At 40.4% G+C, this 21,546-nt stretch overlaps 1 protein-coding gene across 1 annotated transcript; it reads right to left on the bottom strand.

Annotated features, from left to right (window-relative positions):
- Positions 1–216: 216 nt before the first annotated feature.
- On the bottom strand, positions 217–19,656 carry LOC137618786 (armadillo repeat-containing protein 1-like). Its single transcript, XM_068348981.1, has 7 exons — positions 19,612–19,656; positions 8,439–8,542; positions 7,236–7,399; positions 3,448–3,808; positions 2,894–3,007; positions 2,403–2,594; positions 217–1,935 (listed from the first exon to the last, which is right to left on the bottom strand). Exons 2-7 carry the CDS (start codon positions 8,532–8,534, stop codon positions 1,735–1,737), a joined length of 1,128 nt encoding a protein of 375 aa, XP_068205082.1. The 5' UTR covers positions 8,535–8,542; positions 19,612–19,656; the 3' UTR covers positions 217–1,734.
- Between the last annotated feature and the right edge of the window lie 1,890 nt (positions 19,657–21,546).

Here is a 21,546-nt window from a genome sequence, read left to right as displayed (position 1 = left end):
CACGAATCTACGTCAAGACCCAACCAGCCTACCAGTGTCTCCTGAATAAAACTTTCTGGCTTATCAACATGTCTAAGAAACAATTAAAAAGGAAAATAGATACCACTGCACTCCTTTGATATTTCATTCACCTGAGAAGGAATTTGGTAACCGAGCTCACCGACAAGCTTAGTGCTAACAAAGTCAGTTTTGAATTTGTCGTCTACAATTAATCCCGAGAAATCTAAGACTCCTTTATGACTCCCATATAACAGGTGAGGATCCTAAATTGTGGCAGCATGAAGAGACCTCAAGTAAAATGGGTACTATTAGTGTCACTATCAGAGAAGAGCTTGTGAATCTCCTAAGACTTTCAGGCAAAAGGAACCTTGTCATAATAAGACATAGACAAGTACATTATTTTTCCAGAATTAAAGGAAGTTCGGGGCATTCCCACACTTGCAGACCATGTTCCAGTCAATCCTATACATTCTCCGGGGATACCACTTCTAAGACTAAACAGTGGGAACTGCAAAGCCTACCCCGTTCCATCGTCATACAAATTCCGACTCGGTTTCTTCCACTAAAAAAAGATTCCAGTCCTCTTCTTACTCTCATTTTACCTCATGCCTGGGCTGTTGATTCAATACTAAACCTGTTATTCACGGCCAACTGGGTTTCTTACACACGCTGATGAAAAACGCTGCCATCTTCATATCGTGGCTATCCAGACTATGCTAAAAAATCGGGTATTTCTCTATAAAAAGAAGTAGAAAGGTGAGGTGCACACGAGCTAACCAACCAAGTGTTTTGCAAATCATCCTATTTTTCTTATTAAATCTGATTATCTGGGTCTGCACCGAGGCACAAATAGGCCAAAGTAAAGAGTCTGTTAGGGAATACAAAGTTTTGAAAGAAGACAAAAATGATTCGCTGCATAAAATGGGTTTGGCCGATTGTATCATCCCAGCTGATAAACCTAACCAGAAATATGAACCTTTTGCAACATAGAATGATCTAGTTTATATAAGGAGTTTCCTAAGTACAGGCACACCAACCTTCCAATGCAATTTACAGTTATATGTTATACAGACGTAATTTCAAAGTACAGTAATATATACGTACTGTATAACGGAGGTCATTTCACTCCACGAGATCAAGTCAACTGAAAAGCGAACATAATCTCTATCAACTGGTGTTGAAACCCGCCAAGTATTCAAAACAAAGATAACTAAAAGATAGCCAGAATCATAGTTTTGCTATCAAACTAACAAGGAAGAACCATCTCTGAAAATATCGTTGCATTACTTACAAAAATCAACAACACTACTCTAAAAAGACTGCGTCTGCATCCCACTTTTGCAACAAATCTGCGGGATTGATAAACGTCGTTCTGTATTACCATGCGTACAGAAACATCCACTGTACAGTATACGAACACATACACGTGTATTTTGCACACTTAACATCTTCCGTTTGAGAAGAAAGCTCATCATCTCTTGGAAACAAAGACAGCTAGAATAATGGTGGCAATGAGGAACAACTCTCAACTGTTGTAGAAAATATATATAAATATATAGAGTAGTTACTTCCCCCCTCAAAAAAAAAAAAAAAGAGAAAAAGAAAATGACAACTCCAGATGTGGCACAATTACATTATCTAAAAACCGAGTGCACACTCGTTCTCTTTTATCAAATATACTGATCATCTTAAACCATAGATTTACGAGAGGTCAAAGCACACGCCCCAAGAGGGTCACCAGTAGAAAGACTTCTGGAGGAGGCTGCTGGCTGCCGTGAACCACGTCGACGCCGTCTCCTTGAACGACCCGGAGGGGGCCATGGCAGAATTGTTGGCTTTCACGTAGTGGTCCTCTTCCGGGAGGTAGTCGGGCAGGTCGTCGACGGGCGAGGTTGTGCCTGGCGTGCTGGCATCTCCGCCGAGGGGGACCATCACCTATTGAAGATGAAAGTGGAATAAAGAGAGAAAGAGATAAATATTAACCATAGAGAGAATGTAAGTACATACCTCCTATTCAAGTCCTGTATATGTTCCCTACTCCTCATTCAAGATGGAGTCACTCTCAAAGGTAGAGTAAATTTCCCTATTGCACTAATCTCATCTAAATCTGTTACAAATATTCACCAAGTAAATGACTATACTAAAATAAAGGTATTGATATAAAGAGAGTAGCATCAACTGCATAAGCAAAAAGAGTAGCATCATCTGCATAATCAAAGATACCTATATAAAATGAAGTTTTTTAGTATAGAAGAAAAATCTTTTATGTTCATATCAAAGCCTAACACTGTAATTTCCAAATATTTCAAGATAAAAAAAGGTAGCCACCGAAAATCTAAACAAAAACCATCGGCGTAATAGCACAAAAGCATTCTGGTAGGAAACAGTAAAGCAATACTGACCTCTTCGCCATCCGCATTTGTAGTAACTTGCTGAGCGGTAGGTAAATCCGTGCGTGCCACTGCAGCCGCCAGCTTTTCCACAGACAAGTCCCGCTTGACTCGGCAAGTCACTCGAGAATGTCCCATGTCAAAGACGATGCTAATGAGGCCGCGTACTCGTACTAACTCCTCCTCTATTTGTTTTCTGTGTTCCTACGTGGACAATAAAGGTACGACATCAGCCCTGGAGTGGCTTAAACGGCCTTATAGCCTTCAGTGTAAAGGAAGAACTGATCTTATTAATAGCAATGTGGGTTAATTACAGGTAAAAGGATTTCTTGATTTGAGAGGCGTTTTTGAATCAATATAAATGAATAATTATTTACAGTATAAGAGAACTAATTATCAAATCATCAATTTAAAAATTTCTAAAGGATAATTATAATAAAACAGAAAAATAAAGAGCTTTTACAAAAACAATAGGGTAACGTAACATTTTCAACTGCACATACCGGATTAACCATTCCCTTTATGAAGAGAGTAACTATCTTCGCTTTGGAATTACTTGACCCCAGGAAGCTGGTCTTCTTGTTAACCGAGGATTGGGTGGCGGAACTTTTGGAAGGCTGGTAAAAAAGAATCAGGTCAGATTTCAGATTCTTGACGTGCACCAAAAAAAGATGAAATTATAAGATTGAATGTCATGTCCCTTTTAATTATCATCATCATCATTATAGTCTTATTATTACTAGCTAAGCTACATCCCTACTTGGAAAAGCAAGATGCTATAAGAACAAGGCTCCAACAGGAAAAAATAGCCCACTGAGGAAAGGAAGTAATTAAATAAATAGGTTCCTGTAAATATTTCTTAGCTTTAGGATTAGTCACGATGAAACAGAACTCAGCTGTGAGCTTAGTGGTTTAGCGTAAAGTGAACCAGTCTTCAATAAACAAAATAGGGTAGAATATCACTCCGTAACAAAGTTGCAAGTTGATGAAATCCAGCGTTTCATACAAAACAGGAAAGCTCAAAGTATCTCAACACAAACAAACCTGACTTTCTCACCTCATCTACAGACAACGATTTACTGTCCCCGTCGACGCTACTGCCCCGCCGGCTGCTCTCGGAGTTGTCGCTCATTTTCGTGGGAGACTCCGACTTGGGTTCCGATCTGGTCGGAGACGCGCTGCCGCTATTGCTCTTCTCTGGGGTGCTGACGCTGCCTGTCTTTGGGGGTTTCTCCTCTCCTCGACTTTTCCCCTCTCCTTGGCTTCTAGCGCTGTCGACATCGTCCGGCACGGCAGCACCTGGGGTGGCTTTGTCGCTCTCTTTCGAGGGGGACTTTTTGACGCACCGTGCGTACTGGAGGCTCGTGAAGAGACCGGCTGCTTCGGTTCGTACTTCCTCGCCGTAGTTTTCTTCGTCCCTTAAAGATGTTTACTTACTTAAAATCTGGCATCTTACAAACCCAAAATCATCTGATGCTTGGCTATGATTATTTGATATTGTTATGCATAGCAATAAATTTGAAAAGATAAGTAAGGCAACTGGAAGGTAGGAGTATCATAAAAGATTTTGTGTTGCTGAAAGCAAAATTAAGCCAGCAAATAGCCTATCTATAGAAGATAAAACATACAAAGTCACAACTCTCCGTCATAAATTATGCAGCAAAACTCTAAATACATAAGAAAATCCTTCAACAAGTTTCAAGAGTATAAATTAATGTGTTCATTTATAGCTAAGTAGTTGGACAAGATTCTCAAGATATTGAAACAAGAGAAGGAGACCAAAGAGGAAAAAGGTAACACTAATTAGGCCTAAGAAGGTCTACTGCAAAGAGTCCTTAAGAGTCTTTAAAAGGCGTGGTAGGGGTCAGAGTACCATGAAGTTTTTAAAGAGGTCAACGGCAACCAGCTACGGCCTCTCGCCATGCCTTCGACTCTTAATTGAGTTCTAGTCCACAGAGATAGGTAGTAGGTTGGCCAGGGCACCAGCCACCCGTTGAGATACTACCGCTAGAGAGTTATGGGGTCTTTTGACTGGCCAGACAGTACTACATTGGATCCTCCTCTCTGGTTACGGTTCATTTTCCCTTTGCCTACATACACACTGAATAGTCTGGCATATTCTTTACATATTCTCCTCTATCCTCATACACCTGACAACACAGATTACCAAACAATTCTTCATCACCCAAGGGGTTACTGCACTGTAATTGTTCAGTGCCACTTTCCTCTTGGTAAGGGTAGAAGAGACTCTTTAGCTATGGTAAGCAGCTCTTCTAGGAGAAGGACACTCCAAAATCAAACCACTGTTCTCTAGTCTTGGGTAGTGCCATAGCCTCTGTACCATGGCCTTTCACTGTCTTGGGTTAGAGTTCTCTTGCTTGAGGGTACACTCGAGCACACTCTCCTATCTTATTTCTCTTCCTCTTGTTTTGTTAAAGTTTTTATAGTTTATATAGGAGATATTTATTGTTGTTACTCTTCTTAGAATATTTTATTTTCCTTTTTTCCTTTCTGCACTGAGCTGTTTTCCCTGTTGGAGCCCCTGGGCTTATAGCATTCTGCTTTTCCAACTAGGGTTGTAGCTTGGTAAGTAATAATAATAATAATAAAATGGATAAGTCACAGGTGGGAATCAAATGCCAGCTCAGCACTCTGCCTATTAGTTAGAATTTTAAAGTAGATGAAGATAGAAAAAATAAAGTTAACATTAGGAGATAAGAAGAGAGAGGCATAACTCTGAAGCAGTGTTTTTAAAATTTTGGTGGAGCATTCAACCAAAATCTTGTCCAAATTAACCAGTTTTTATATGGCCTCATAAACAATTTTTTAAATGATGCGGCTTAAGAAAATGCGTTACGTGAAAGAATATTACTTGTTGGGGCTGTAAATTCTGCCTCACATAAGAAAGTTGAAACAATCTCAAAGCTTTCGTGGTTTCTTCGTAGACTTCTACCCAAAACGAAGTCAGCGTTTGCCTTTTGAAATTGCAATGAAGTGCTTCATCATTTTGAATCTTAACAAACTACAGTGGATTACAGATGTTCGGATTTTCTTCAGGCAGGTATTCAGCTTTGATGTCAAAAGGATTTTATTATCCAACTGTATTCATTTGTATTATCTAGTTTATAATTTAACTCCAGAAGTACATTAAGAGAAGGAAGCAATACTGTACCGTCCTTCCAACTTTAATTTTATTTATCTTTAGCTAAATTCTCCTTTGAATGGGGAGTTTCTCTGACTGCCTAACAAATCTCCAATCATAAGCTTGCATTGGAATGTTTAATGACCGTTTCTAAGAAAACCTATCAAAATCTCTGAGCACAACTGAAATGTTCAATGAATTAATCTAAAGAAACATTGAATCTGAGAATTAGTGGGTTACCGAGTTGCTTCCTTTCAGACAAATATCTCAGTCACAGTTTGCAATATAAGCAATCGTTGGAGCACCTTCCCTCGGGACAGTTGGCTCTATTGCTTCCAGTACACTGCAGGGGATGCTAAATAGACGTATGGCAGCTATACACTGTAGCAGCTAATGCCGTGTCTAGCAAGAGAGAAACTGTTAGCAGTGCTGCCTGTGGAACAAAGTCATTGAGCTTATAAACATATGATCATAGAAATTTTTATCAACTTGACAATGTGCTGCGTAGAATATTATTAATATTTGCTTACCAGCACTTACGGCACTTTATAAAATTTATAAGGACGCTTCTAATCACGTTTTTTCAAGCTCAGCGACTTTGCTTCGCAGGCAGAGTTGCCAACAGTTTCTTTTTTGTCAAACACAGCGTTTACTACTATAATGTATAGCAGCAAGATGTCTCCTTAGACCCCACAAAGTGTACTAGGATTAATGACACCAACTGTACAACATATGTACATGTTCAGACCCAAAATCTGAGTAAAGTTGAGAGAAAAAATATAGTGTTGAGAGCCTTAGCTTTGATGAATTTATTACCTTTAAGTATTAAAAAAATAATAAGCCCATAAAGTTAACATTTGGGGACTCAATAAAGTTGAATCACAACCCTGGATCAAGAACCACTGCTCTGAAGGAAATAAGAGACCTGCCTCTTGAAGGACTGAGATAAAGATTGAAGAAACACAGAAGCTAGAATAGAATTCCAAAGCTTGGATGGACAGGGAAAGGAAAACACACAAAAGTTTATCGTGTAACGTGGCACACGAGATGTCTCGATACTGACGACAATCTATTATGGAACCTTCGATAATGTAATTCTTGGGTTGAAGAAAACTATTGGAAACATCCCAGCCCGGAGATCTGTTGGACTGAGACTCGAGTCCCGCTCAAAGTCGTTAGTTCCTTTGGTCGCTGCAACCTCACCATCCCTGTGAGCTAAGGATGGTGGATTTTGGTGAGCCTATAGGTCTACCTGTCATAAGCAGCCATTGCCCTGGCCCTCCCTGGTCCTAGCTTGGGTGGAGAGGTGGGCTTGGGCACTTGATCAGGGCTTTGTTGCTGTCCCTTGCCTCTGCCATTCATGAGGGACCTTTAAAATCTCTAAATGGGTCTTTAGGCTATATTATTCCTTTGTCTTTTCAGAATAGGGAAAAAGGATACATTATTCTATTCAAAGGAAATTATAGTGTGTACAGTATATATAAAATCCAGTTCAATCAATACATAACAGAAAATGCATAGTAATTAAACTTGACATCAAATACAAAGCTACAATTGCCTGAACAGTGGAACAAAACCAATTGTAAAATCAAAGTCACATGAAAAATGGCAGACATAATACATAAACTATACTAACTTTAGAAACACGAAGAACTACAGAACTACATACAGACTTTAATGTACGATACAGTTACTGTACTTACTCAGTCACAGCCTGCAATGACTCTAAGACGCCAAACGTATTGGCGAGAGACGGCCGGCATTCCTTGGCCTCGGCAATCAGGGCCAGAGTTTTGATGGCCAAGAGAACCAGGCTCTCTTCTCCGTCCGCAACAACGTACGCCAGGAACTGGATGCAAGTTCGGTCCTGGAAAACGAGACGGAATCACAGCGAGGTTTCTAATCTTTGCGTGGACAGAATAACATTTTGTATCCAATATAGGACAATTACAGTTGACAAAAGAGGAGTCATAGGGTTTATATATCCTGGAATTAACGAAGGACGTGGTAACGGAAGGATAGACATTGACAGATGAGCAGTGGAGATCCTCCATCCCTCCAGCTTCATCTACTTCAATTCCTCTTAAAATGGTATTCAAAATCTGACGATGATCTACATGGATAAAAGTATTTTAATAACAAATACCTGTACAGACTCCATTATTGTATTCTTGTGTGAGTGTTTCCTAGTGAAACATCAAACAGAAACACAGCTGTAAAGAAGTACAGTGAGGCAGAATAGTGGATGTTTACTGATCTGTGAAGGACCTAAGTTTTAATCTGGCAGTTTGAGATCTGCCAAGGACTATTTGCATACGGTACACAGTGACCGCAAGTATATTTGAAAGACTCTGTAAGTAGTGTTTATTGCCCTATTTATCATATTTAAGATAACTCATTAGTAAGTTAATTAATTCTAGAAAAGAGCTGTTCTCTAATATACTCTTGTTCACGGATCATCACACACACAGTTAACCCCTTTACCCCCAGGCTATTTGGAACTTTCCAACCCTTAACCCCAAGGGTTTATTTTTTTTTTCAAGCACATTTTGCAGTACATTTTTTTTAAATTGCTCTAACAGCCTTAATTTTCGTCATAGAGAGGTCAGGTTGGTCTCATTCTCTTGGAAAATGCCTGAAGTTTCTCAAAAAATTATCAAAAATATGCAAAAAAAATGTAAATAGCAGTTTTATGCAAAGACGTACCGGTACGTTCATGGGGGTAAAGGGATGAGTTTTGTGAAACGTACCAGTACGTTCTTTGGGGGTAAAAGGGTTAATAGGTACCTTAAAACCACGGAAAATACAGGGCAAGATTGAATGCTAAAATCTAAAATGCGTAGTAATTTCGATGACTAATACCACGTGACTGATTTCTGTACACAAAACACTCGAAGCATCCTTACCAACGCCAGCGCTAGACGCTTAGCTGGATCTGTCGCTAGCTCTCTGTAGGCATGTATGGTAGCCTCAGCAGCTGCCCCAAGTTCTATTTCCCCCATCGCTCAATCTGCGGAGAAAATTTACCATCAGTGCTATTGGCAGAGCTCTTAGAATTACGGTCCAATGTGGCAGCACAAAAGATATACAGTATTACCCATATGGCTTTTTACATCAGAATATACAAAACTTACAGAACTAATTTTGTTTCATATATACATAACTTTTGATGTAGAGAAGGTCCTCAACTTACATAAATTGAACAGAAAATCATGCATCTCAGATATTGTATCAAAAGTTCATAATGAAATACAGTACTGTAAAACAATTATCATATAATTCAATGCAGTAAGCAAGACGACACTTGCACTATGAAACAGGACTAATTTTTGACTTTTGCAGCTGAAAATTGCAGGCATGTGAGTTAGCCGAAGCCTGCCATAGGGAAAAAATTTACCCAAATTCAACTGAAAAACAGCTTCTTGGAACATATTAAGCTTGTAAAATGAGGTCTTCCTGATTTAATTATGGTAGTCCAAGATGACAGAATTTTTACGTATAGTGTTCTATAAGGAAAATATTTTCTGGCAATCTCAAAAATAATGTGACCATATTAACCCTTTTACCCCCAAGGTAAGGTTAAATTTTGAGCACATTTTGCTATATATATTTTTTAAATTGCTCTAACAGCCTTAATTTTAGTCAGAGAGAGGTCAGGTTAGTCTCATTCTTTTGGAAAATGCCTGAAGTTTCCTATAAAGTTATCAAACACATGTAAATACAGTAACAGTGTTTTGCAAGAACGTACCGGTACGTCCTTTAGAGGAGGAAGGGTTAACAAGAGGAACCTCACTACCTACTCACTACCAATCTCACTGTTCAGCTTCTCTAACTCCATCTGGAAACCAATGTTTAATTGCCTGTCAAAATATTCAGCTGAGTTCTCCTTCATCCTTAAAATGCCATCATAAAATACTGTAAGACTTATTTTGCCTCGTCTATGTACCAGACTGGTTGGGACCTTCCAATTCCTGCCATATTCATCAAAGTGCCTTTCTACCAAAGGAGTTACTGCCCTTGAGATTGAGAGGAAATATTTCTTAGAGTAAAGATTACAGATTAGAGAGGTGATAAGTGTGTCATGAATGTGATGGTATGAGTACGTGTTGAAGATGGATGGTGGAGAGAGAACAACAAGAGCTTAGGAAGAACCTTTTAAAGGGGTGGGAAGACCCAGGAGGCGAGAATTAGATGGCGACATGAGGTGAAGGATGATATGGAGAGAAGAGGTTTGGTGGAAGAGGATATCTTTGGTAGAAGGCAGTGGAGAGGATGCATCAGGCAACTGACAACTTAATGTTGGGATAACTTTGGGAAAGAAGAAGAATAAATTAGCCATTGCTGCAATTTCCCCTGATCATCTGTAAACGAAGGTTAGATCTGACGACCCTTTCTCTTATGAATTACTGTCGATTACAGCATTCCGAAAAACAGAAACAGACCTCAAGAAAGTACAGTGGAAAGTCACTACTGCAATGTGTTTGCAAAGCTTAAAAGTATAGAAGTGGGTACCAGCATGTCACCAACTTGCAACTGGTCATCTTTATCTGCGAGTTGGTAGGTTCTCAGCCCAGATGAATACTGATAACTAGAAACAAACAACCCACTTGAATCTATCACGGGCTGAAGCTTAAAAACAATCTTCTCTATGAATGCTGACACTGGTCCCATGTAACCAGTCACTATACGAAATCATGGAACAGTTCTTTCGAAGAAATACCATGGGGCTCTTCGTAAAATAACCTTTTATAAATAAAAGCAATGAAAAGAGACACTTATCTTATTGCCGAGGGTAGGATAGGCAATGTTTCTACAATACTAACAATGCTCAAGAGAATCTATTTCTATAGCTGCAAACAAAAAATTAAAAAAGGTACCTTTTGCATATAAAACAAATACCCAACATAGAAACCAGAAATACTAATTCTCATTGGTATTTTGACATCAGCTTTTTCCCTTCACAATCAATATGAAATTAATTCTTTCCACCGTCGCCTATCTTGTACACTTTTAGATGAACACCCTATTCAGTTTATGAAACTAATCTACGACCAGTCTCCGTAACTATTTTCCTTACCGCCTAACACCATTTCTAATCTGACGTTCTTATAATGAAAAAACTACGTATTTTGTAGTTTCCTACAATTAACTTCTTAGTGATATGTTCTTCAACAATGTTCCAGTGTTTTTTCTTTACGCATTTCGTATGCTCCACGTATTTTTCTGGAACTTACCATGTCTCAGCTGCAATTCCTTTATACATGTAATGTATATACTTCCATTATTCTCCAGCAGTAGAGCAATTATTTCGCTAATATAATGCTCTTACCAGAAGTCTAACAAATTCTAATCCTTTTTATCTCACTGCCACTTTTCTTCTTACTGGATTGGATCTATGAATATAGTCCAGACGACCCGGAACTAGAGCCTGGGAAGTCATCCAGCGAGCAAATGCAATAGGGATAAACCCCCAGTTGCAGTATGACGTAAAAGTTAACGACTGAACAGCAAGATGGAAGAAAGGAAGTGAGAACAGAGGTATGAATCTAAAGACCAAAAAGTGAGTGCTTCTTGGGACCAAAAGTTCAAACTTTCATTATGAAATGGTTTATAAGTCAACTTTCGTTTCGATTTCTATCTACACATCCGTACATACTCGGATTTTAGTGCAAGCCATGGTGGTTAACATCCTCATTGCACTACAAACTAAATGTTAAAAGGTTGGAAAGCAAAACAAAGATAGAAAACAGGAACAGCAACTCTTCTAGAAGGACACTCCAAAATCAAACCATTGTTCTCTAGTCTTGGGTAGTGTCATAGCCTCTGTACCATGGTCTTCCACTGTCTCTTGGGTTAGAGTTCTCTTGCTTGAGGGTATACTCGGGCACAATATTATATCTAATTTCTCTTCCTCTTGTTTTGTTAAAAGTATTTATAGTTTATTTAGGAAATATCTAATTTAATGTTACTGCTCTTGAAATATGTTATTTTTATTAATAAAATAAATTTTTGAATATACTTACCCGGTGATCATATAGCTGCAACTCTGTTGCTCGACAGAAAAACCTACGGTCAAAATACGCCAGCGATCGCTTTGCAGGTGGGGGTGTACATCAACAACGCCATCTGTCGAGCAGGTACTTAGTACTCCAAGTAAACAAAGAACCAATTTTCTCCTCGGTCCACTGGGTCTCTATTGGGGAGGAAGGGAGGGTCCTTTAATATATGATCACCGGGTAAGTATATTCAAAAATTTATTTTATTAATAAAAATAACATTTTTCAATATTAAACTTAGCCGGTGATCATATAGCTGATTCACACCCAGGGGGGTGGGTAGAGACCAGCATTACATGTTTACATTATTATGAGCTAAGTATTTTGTATTTCATTTTAGCAGTTATTCAAAATAACAAACATAAAATAAATAAGTACCTGGTAAGGAAGTCGACTTGAACAATTACTCTGCTTTTTTAAGTACGTCTTCCTTACGGAGCCTCGCGATCCTCTTAGGATGCTGAGCGACCCCTAGGATCTGAAGTATCAAGGGTTGCAACCCATACAACAGGACCTCATCAAAACCTCTAATCTAGGCGCTTCTCAAGAAATGACTTTGACCACCCGCCAAATCAAGTAGGATGCGAAAGGCTTCTTAGCCTTCCGGACAACCCAAAAGCAATAATAAAACATTTCAAGAGAAAGATTAAAAAGGTTATGGAATTAGGGAATTGTAGTGGTTGAGCCCTCACCCACTACTGCACTCGTTGCTACGAATGGTCCCAGAGTGTAGCAGTTCTCGTAAAGAGACTGGACATTCTTAAGATAAAAAGACGCGAACACTGATTTGCTTTTCCAATAGGTTGCGTCGATTATACTTTGCAGAGATCTATTTTGTTTAAAGGCCACGGAAGTTGCGACAGCTCTAACTTCGTGTGTCCTTACCTTCAGCAAAGCTTGGTCTTCCTCATTCAGATGGGAATGAGCTTCTCGTATTAACAGTCTGATAAAATAGGATAAAGCATTCTTTGACATAGGCAAAGATGGATTCTTAACTGAACACCATAAAGCTTCAGACGGGCCTCGTAAAGGTTTTTAAATAGAACTTAAGAGCTCTTACAGGACATAAGACTCTTTCTAGTTCATTTCCAACCATACGATAAGTTTGGAATATCGAACGATATTGGTCAAGGCCGAGAAGGCAGCTCGTGTTTGGCTAGAAAACCAAGTTGTAGAACATGTAGCCGTTTCGGATGAGAATCCGATGTTCTTGCTGAAGGCATGAATCTCACTGACTCTTTTAGCTGTGGCTAAGCATATCAGGAAAAGAGTCTTAAAGGTGAGATCTTTCAGGGAGGCTGATTGTAGCGGTTCGAACCTGTCTGACATAAGGAATCTTAGTACCACGTCTAAATTCCAACCAGGTGTAACCAAACGACGCTCCTTCGTGGTCTCAAAAGACTTAAGGAGGTCCTGTAGATCTTTATTGTTGGAAAGATCTAAGCCTCTGTGACGGAAGACTGATGCCAACATGCTTCTGTAACCCTTGATAGTGGGAGCTGAAAGAGATCGTTCTTTCCTCAGATATAAGAGAAAGTCAGCTATTTGAGTTACAGAGGTACTGGTCGAGGATACGGATACTGACTTGCACCAGTTTCGGAAGATTTCCCACTTCGATTGGTAGACTCTAAGGGTGGATGTTCTCCTTGCTCTAGCAATCGCTCTGGTTGCCTCCTTCGAAAAAGCCTCTAGCTCTCGAGAGTCTTTCGATAGTCTGAAGGCAGTCAGACGAAGAGCGTGGAGGCCTTGGTGTACCTTCTTTACGCGTGGCTGACGTAGAAGGTCCACCCTTAGGGGAAGTGTTCTGGGAACGTCTACTAGCCATCGAAGTACCTCGGTGAGCCATTCTCTCGCGGGCCAGAGGGAAGCAACTAGCGTCAACCTTGTCCCTTCGTGAGAGGCGAACTTCTGCAGTACCTTGTTGACAATCTTGAACGGAGGGAATGCATATAGATCTAGATGTGACCAATCTAGTAGAAAGGCATCTATATGAACTGCTGCTGGGTCCGGGATTGGTGAGCAAAATATTGGGAGCCTCTTGGTCATCGAGGTTGCGATGAGATCTATGGTTGGCTGGCCCCAGGTGGCCCAAAGTCTCTTGCATACATCCTTGTGGAGGGTCCATTCTGTTGGAATTATTTGTCCCTTCCGACTGAGACAATCTGCCATGACATTCAAGTTGCCTTGGATGAACCTCGTTACTAGTGATATGTCTAGACCTTTTGACCAGGTGAGGAGGTCCCTTGCGATCTCGTACAATGTCAGAGAGTAGGTCCCTCCTTGCTTGGAGATGTACGCCAAAGCCGTGGTGTTGTCCGAGTTCACCTCCACCACTTTGCCTTGAAGGAGAGACCTGAAGCTTTCCAGGTCAGACGTACTGCCAGTAGCTCCTTGCAGTTGAAATGCATTGTCCTTTGACTCGAGTTCCATAATCCCGAGCATTCCCTACCGTCTAATGTCGCACCCCAGCCTACGTCCGATGCGTCCGAGAAGAGAACGTGGTTGGGAGTCTGAACAGTCAGGGGAAGACCCTCTCTAAGGTTGATATAGTCCTTTCACCAAGTCAGACAAGACTTTATCTTTCCGGAAACCGGGATCGAGACCGCTTCTAGCGTCTTGTCCTTTTTCCAGTGAAAAGCTAGATGGTATAGAAGAGGACGGAGGTGTAGTCTTCCTAGTGACACAAATTGATCCACGGATGACAGTGTCCCTACCAGACTCATCCACAGCCTGACTGGGCAGCGTTCCTTCTTCAGCATCTTCTGGATGGATAGCAGGGCTGGGGGTTGATCGTCTTGTTCAGCAACGTCCTCATCAGAGGGTTCCTCATCCGAAACTGATGAGGAAACGGCAACGGAGTGGGCAACGTCTGACTCGCTGAATCCGGTCGCACTGGTGGATGCGTGACGGAGCCGGACGCAATATCATGGCACTGCTGCACAGTCTGTGAACTGTCAACAACCATGGGTGCGCGAGGAAGTACAGCGTCAACCCGAAACTGTCTAGACTGTCTGGGTTGTGCAGTCAACACCCTACCGGGTTGCTGAGGTTGACGCACTGCGTCACAACAAGTCACCTCTGCTGGTTGTTGAACGTCTTCCTAGTGACACACTGAACGTCAACAACCACCTCCGAGCGTCGCTTAACGTCAACGTGCGACTGGCAACCCACACTGGGTCGCATCGGTGGAGGAACCACCTCAACTGGCAGACGCGAGTAGGTTACCTCAGCGTCAACAGGGCGCACAACCAACCGGTTGGAAGGTTGTTGGCCAGAAGGTTCTTCTCCGCATTTAAGTCCTCTATCAAGGACACAAGCTTGGACTGCATGTCTTGCAGCAAAGCCCATATAGGGTCTACGGGAGCAGGTGTGGCAACAGACGGGGTTAGCGACTGAGACGGAACCATTTACCATCCCTGGAAGCCTTGTTATGTGTGACATAATAGTACAGCAAAACTTCAAAGGCTCGACAAAAGTTGAGAAGTTGACCTGTAAACAACTTGGAGCGTCTCCTGGCTAGGCGCCAGGGCGAGTCTACCAGAATTGAGAAGTCTATCTGGGCAGAGGCATGAACTCCCAAGCCGAGAACTTCTCTCGTGTCCTATCAGACTCTCGCTCTATAAGCCAGTTTAAAAGAAGGGAAATCAAAGGCTGTATCCCTAAAACTCCTCCTGGTGCAAAAACCAGTCGCCTAGCCAACGTAACGCTCTCTAGGAGAGCGAGAGAGCACTAGCTTAACAACAACGGCTTCGAAGTAGCTAGGCCTAGTGTAAGTTCTGACGTTTAGGCGAACGAGGAGCAGCAGTTACAAGATCCGGACGAAGATCCTTAAAAAATCATCATGATTTAATTAAAGTCCATAGGAGGCTAAGCAGCTTAAGGCTCCCCAAATGACAGAGTCCTCAAAGGAATATCAGTAGGAGGGAGAACAGCACTTTCTCATCTACAGGAACCTTGTCCGATAAAAGCTAGGTTATCTCAGTGAGTCTCTCACTGGTGCATTAGTAGCAGACCAGAAGGCAACGTCATGTAACTGCTTGATAGTCTGTGAACTGTCAACAACTGAACTGTCAACCACAACAGGTGCGTGAGGACATACAGCACTGGTGCATTAGTAGCAGACCAGAAGGCAACGTCATGTAACTGCTTGACAGTCTGTGAACTGTCAACAACTGAACTGTCAACCACAACAGGTGCGTGAGGACATACAGTGTTCACTCGAGACTGCTTTGACTGTCTATACTGAGCAGTCAAAACAACTCTAGAATGCGGAGGTTGACGCACCGCGTCAAAACAAAACAACTTAGACTGTTGTTGTACCTCGCGAACGTCAACGGAAGGTTCCGTGCGTTACTGAACGTCAACATGCGGCTGGCAGGGTACACTGGAACGCATGGGTGGCGGGACTCTCTCAGCTGGAGTGCGGCAGAAGGTTGCCTCAGAGTCCACAGGACGCACAACCGTGTTGGTTGTAGGCTAGAGGTTGGTGCAGTGTCAACCTTCTCCGCACGAAAGTCCCGCATCAATGACGTTAACAGAGACTGCATGGTCTGCAGCACAGACCACTTAGGGTCTACAGGAGCAGGTGCGGCAACAGACGGTGTGACTGCCTGATGCGGTACCGCTTTGCCTCTCTTAGGAGGTGAGCAGTCGTTGGAAGACTGCAGCGAGTCCGAACTGACCCAGTGGCTACAACTGGGCCGTTGGACTTGCGCGGAAGGGACCGACTTGCGCTTAATAAGCTGCGAGACCTTGGTCCATGGTTTCTTACGAGAAACCTCTTCCGCAGACGAGAAATAAATGGGCTCTCTCGTCTTTGTGTGGGTGGGGCGATCTTGGGTAGATACGCCCGAAACCACGGAGGGAAACGTCTGTTCGTTGATCAAGGCCTGACGAACCCATAAGTCGTTCGACATTACTTCTCCCCTGGGCTTGGGAGCTTGCAAGAGGTCCCGGACTAGGTGAACGACAGGCACGAACAGACGAACCCTCGGACACAACACTGTAACACTTTGCGCATATCACTTTATCACTTCGATTTTCTGTTTTGCACTTACTACACTGAAATCGAAACTTTTACTGATTTCTACCTGAAACACGCAATTCTACCCTTCATTAAAAGGTAGTAATTGCGAAAACAGTCGTATAATGCAGCTATTAATACTAGCAAAAAACAGAAAACATATATAAAGATAAAAAATTCAGTGGCTGGGAAAGAGACTAAACACTCGTTCAAATAAACTACGTTTACAATCTCTCACCGCACATAGCCTGGGGACAAGAATAAAACCCTAGAAACGTTTTACCTTCTTCCCCGTACAGCGACTAGGGAGGAGAGTAACACGAGAACAACGTTACCCGCTTGAACGGAACGTTTTCTCTCCTCTCTCTCCCTCCGTCTCTATCTCTCTCTCTCTTTCTCTCTTGATTTCGCACCTAAGAGAAGAGCCCAATTATATTTCGTCAAAAAAACATGTTATTTGACTAAAGGAAAAAACTGAAAGGTTTTTCAATTAAAAAGTTCCTTTAAAATAGAATTCAAAACATTTAAGCTAAGAAAGAATGAACAAAACGTCAGAATCGATTTACTCTTACTGCAAAGTGAAACCGTGATACACTCTCTCTCTATCGTAACGATAGAGCGCATGTTGAACGTCCTGAACGTCAACAACTGCGTAGTCTAAAAAACTAAACGTTAGTTCATCTTTGAAAACAGTACGAAGACTATCAAAGAAATTCTTTCATAAAACATTAAATTTTAAAAAGTTTTAAATTCTTTAAAGGCTAAATACGATATAACGGGCTCAACGTTGAATAACTTCGGTTCCAAGTTAGGACCGCCTACTATCAGGAAAGGTCGCATATAAACAAAACATAAAAATTTATTTTTATATGTTTATAATAAATGGAAAGTTAATCGAAGAGGCCTAATAAAGGCGGAGAGATATAAAATATATAGATCTATAACGTGTTAAGCAAAATTACTAAAAACCTAAACACACTTCCGTCTAAGGGAAGGGTCGGCCATTTAAAAGTGAAAGAGAGTCCATACTCTCTTTGTCACCATAATTAAATCTATCCAAAACGAGTTCAAGTTTTGAGATGAAGATAAAACCCCTGCATAGCGAAAGCTCAAAACTAGAATAGTGTACTTCACCAAATAGTTGTGAAAACAAATCCAGTTAGTAACAGCGTATTAGTAGGTCTTGCCGGTAGCCCGACAGAGAGAAAATTGGTTCTTTGTTTACTTGGAGTACTAAGTACCTGCTCGACAGATGGCGCTGTTGATGTACACCCCCACCTGCATAGCGATCGCTGGCGTATTTTGACCGTAGGTTTTTCTGTCGAGCAACAGAGTTGCAGCTATATGATCACCGGCTAAGTTTAATATTGAAAAATTTTATTTTCCAGTATTTCCTTTCCTCACTGGGCTATTTTCCCTGTCGGGGCCCCTGGGCTTAAAGCATCCTCCTTTTTCAACTAGGGTTGTAGCTTAGCAATTAATAATAATAATAATAACAATAATAGAAGGTCAGATAGTGGGAGGAGCAAGGGACACGAGGAATGAGGGACGGGAGGAGCAAGGGACACGAGGAATGAGGGACGGGAGGAGCAAGGGACACGAGGAATGAGGGACGGGAGGAGCAAGGGACACGAGGAATGAGGGACGGGAGGAGCAAGGGACACGAGGAATGAAGGGACGGGAGGAGCAAGGGACACGAGGAATGAGGGACGGGAGGAGCAAGGGACACGAGGAATGAGGGACGGGAGAACAAGGGACACGAGGAATGAGGGACGGGAGAACAAGGGACACGAGGAATGAGGGACGGGAGGAGCAAGCGACAGGTGGAACAAGGGACGGGAGGAACAAGGGACAGGAGGAACAAGGGACGGGAGGAACAAGGGACGGGAGGAACAAGGGACAAGAGAAACGAGGGAAGGGAGGATTTTCTGTGGAGGGAATGGAAAATATATTAAAATTGGGGCCGTGCAAAGTACAATATTAAACTTCACGATTATAACAAACTTCAGTCATCCCTAACCCATTAAGCTTTTCACCAAGTTTAAGTCTTGTTGGACTTAGGTGGTAGTAATAGACAAATCCAGTATGATAGTGGACATAAATAAAGTCATAAGTCGAATAAAAAAACTCATTTCACCAGTTTTGAAAATTGTGTTGTTCAATAACCAATGAGTAACTCTCTGGATAAACCATGTCCTTTCTTCGTTTACTGGGTGGAAAATCAGAGAAAATTGTACACATACGACGCAGAGTAAATAGACATCAAAACTGTAGGAATACATCAAGACAAAACGAGGTTATCGCTATTAATTGTCAGAAATCAATCTGAATGTGACATCAAAATTCAACTACATCGCTATACTGTACAAAATTCCCATCGTTAGAAAATGATTCGCATGATAAACGGCGTAACAGTTCAAAGGGTCGACGTAGGTATGTGCCGCCCCTAATTCCACCTCAGAACTGACAGGCGCGGCTGTACGGAGACTTTGTCGGCAGCGGCAGAGCTAGGGTCGAAAATGCGATCGGAGCGGATGAAGTTATAAACTGTCGCAATATAAATAGAATAATCTTAAAAGGTTGCGATATCTATAAATTCTACTATAACAATTTTAATATTACTGTAATCAGGATATAGATCTATAAGGTTAGTTTGGGGTCCCCATAGCGATAACATAGGCTAGGCTAGCTCGCCTAGCCTAGCATACTCTCAACTCAAATGGGCTCAAATGACTATAGATTAAGCAACGCCATTAAACTAGGTCAAATAAAGAGACGTTTTATAATTTTCAACAAAATGGCATCGCAAAAGCTACGGTCAACAACGATCAAAATAGCTTAATGCTTGGGGCGTATGATCTACGTCTTAAACTCGAAAATTAATCAACTATATTAATACTCAGGAGTGTATAATAATTATTAATAACTATTCACAATGGTATTTATTAAATTATTAATTATATATATAAATATAATCTAAAAAATAAAAAAAATAATCACCTTTTCCTGACACAAATCGTCTTCGACCATAACAACACAGGCGAATAAAGCAAAAGGCAGCCATTGGTTGAGGGTGGACTCCTCATATTTTATTCTTTTTTATATATAAAAAAAACTATATATAAATGTTTAAAATGTATATTATATAACTTTTCAAAATGTAAAACTTTTTTTAATACTGTATTAACTTTTTAATTGAATTTGATAATCATTTCGGCTAAGAGATTGAATTTCAACAAATAGCTCCCGTCAGTTAGTTATGAATTCTCCTTCTTCTTATGTTAATATTTAACGTTATTTCCTTATTGTAAAACTATATAGGCCTATATATATATTATAGTCTCCTCATACAAATGTAGGATTTTTTTATCATAATTTAGTCATATAAATAAAGTTCTATTAATGATAATTTGATCTTTTTCCAAAAATTCACTGGTAAAACATATATAGGCCTACTCGTAAATTTCTTTTAAACTTACTAATCATATTGACTGAGGTATACTTTCTCTACACCACAAATATATTTAAATTATTCAAAATATAAGCCTTGTTGTGATATATAATTAGTTTATTTAACTAATTGAATTCTTTAATTCAAATTATGCTGTTTTTTTCTTCTATATATACCTCTAACAATTCATATTTCAACATTTTTCTCTTATAGCATCATGTTATGATGAAATACAAGAATCTTAAACTAGATTTCACAAATTCCTCTGAATTTCTATAAGTTCTCTCTTCGCTACAGTAATCAAGAGCATTTATTTTTCATCTATCATTCATCATATGAATTTTCTATTTATTTTTCATTTTTAAATCGATAAACACTAGAAATTTATTTAATATCTGTCATTTTGTGCTTTACTTATCCTCCTCTCAAGATGATGAAGGTGAAAGATTTTGAAAAAAATATATATATTGTCAGAAAATTACATTTTTCAGAATATTTTTTCGGCAGTTTTGTTGTTATTGTTCTTAAAATATTTTATTTCAATTGTTCATTACTTCTTATATCGTTTATCTGTTTCCTTTTCTTACTGGGCTATTTTTTCCTGTTGGAGCCCTTGGGCTTATAGCATCTTGCTTTTTCAACTAGGGTTGTAGCTTAGCTAGTATATATATATATATATATATATATATATATATATATATATATATATATATATATATATATATATATATATATATATATATATATATATATATATATAATGTGTGTGTGTGTGTTACTTCAATTCCATAAAAATTTGGATAAGCTTTTCACCACAAAGCCTCTATCTGACTGGGAAACAAATGAAGAAACCTTCTGGTTTGAAAAAAATCTTTATAACAGTGGCTCACTTTGTATCATTTCCAAATAAGAACTACTTAAAGTTGGTATTCTATATATAGGTAAATTGGGTTATATGTCGTTGGGTGCCAGGGGGTTCATGCAGAGAGTAGAGAGCCATAAAGTGGGTGAAACTAGGCTTGGTCACCCTATGGGCCATGTTTTTGAGAACTCGCTAAGAACTAGGCCTATAGCGAGTTCCCCAAAACATGGCCCGTACGGTGAGCAAGTCTAGTGTCACCCACTTTATGGTTCTCTACTCTATTAGTGCATGAACCTTCTGGCACCCCACGCCTCTTCTTCTTCTTCTTCTTCTTTTTGCATCTTTTCCCACTTCTACGTGGGGTCGATGTTTCTGGCCAGCTTTCTCCATCGATCTCCGTCCCACACTTCATCACCGGTTAATCCCTTTGATCGAAGGTCATCCTTGATACACGAGGTAGATGGAGAAAGCTGGCCATAAACATCGACCCCACATAAAAGTGGAAAAAGATGCAAAAAGAAGAAGAAGAAGAAGAAGAGGCGTTGGGTGCCATGATGTTCATACTCTGATAGAGTAGAGACCCATAAAGTGGGTGAAACTAGGCCATGTTTTGGGGAACTCG

The sequence above is a fragment of the Palaemon carinicauda genome, chromosome 25 (assembly GCF_036898095.1).
Source record: "Palaemon carinicauda isolate YSFRI2023 chromosome 25, ASM3689809v2, whole genome shotgun sequence".
Classification (NCBI taxonomy): domain Eukaryota; kingdom Metazoa; phylum Arthropoda; class Malacostraca; order Decapoda; family Palaemonidae; genus Palaemon; species Palaemon carinicauda.
The sequence above is the reverse complement of the archived record's forward strand: the minus strand, read 5'-3'. Positions and strand labels throughout refer to the sequence as shown.

Bases quoted from the DNA above. Each gene is read 5' to 3' on its own strand.
- LOC137618786 (XM_068348981.1), bottom strand. From the start codon at position 8,534: ATGGGGGAAATAGAACTTGGGGCAGCTGCTGAGGCTACCATACATGCC. The intron at 2,595-2,893 runs GTATGTGCAGTT...TTGTCCACGTAG, and splicing joins TAAAGGGAATGGTTAATCCG to GAACACAGAAAACAAATAGA. The intron at 1,936-2,402 runs GTCAGTATTGCT...CATCTTCAATAG, and splicing joins CAAATGCGGATGGCGAAGAG to GTGATGGTCCCCCTCGGCGG.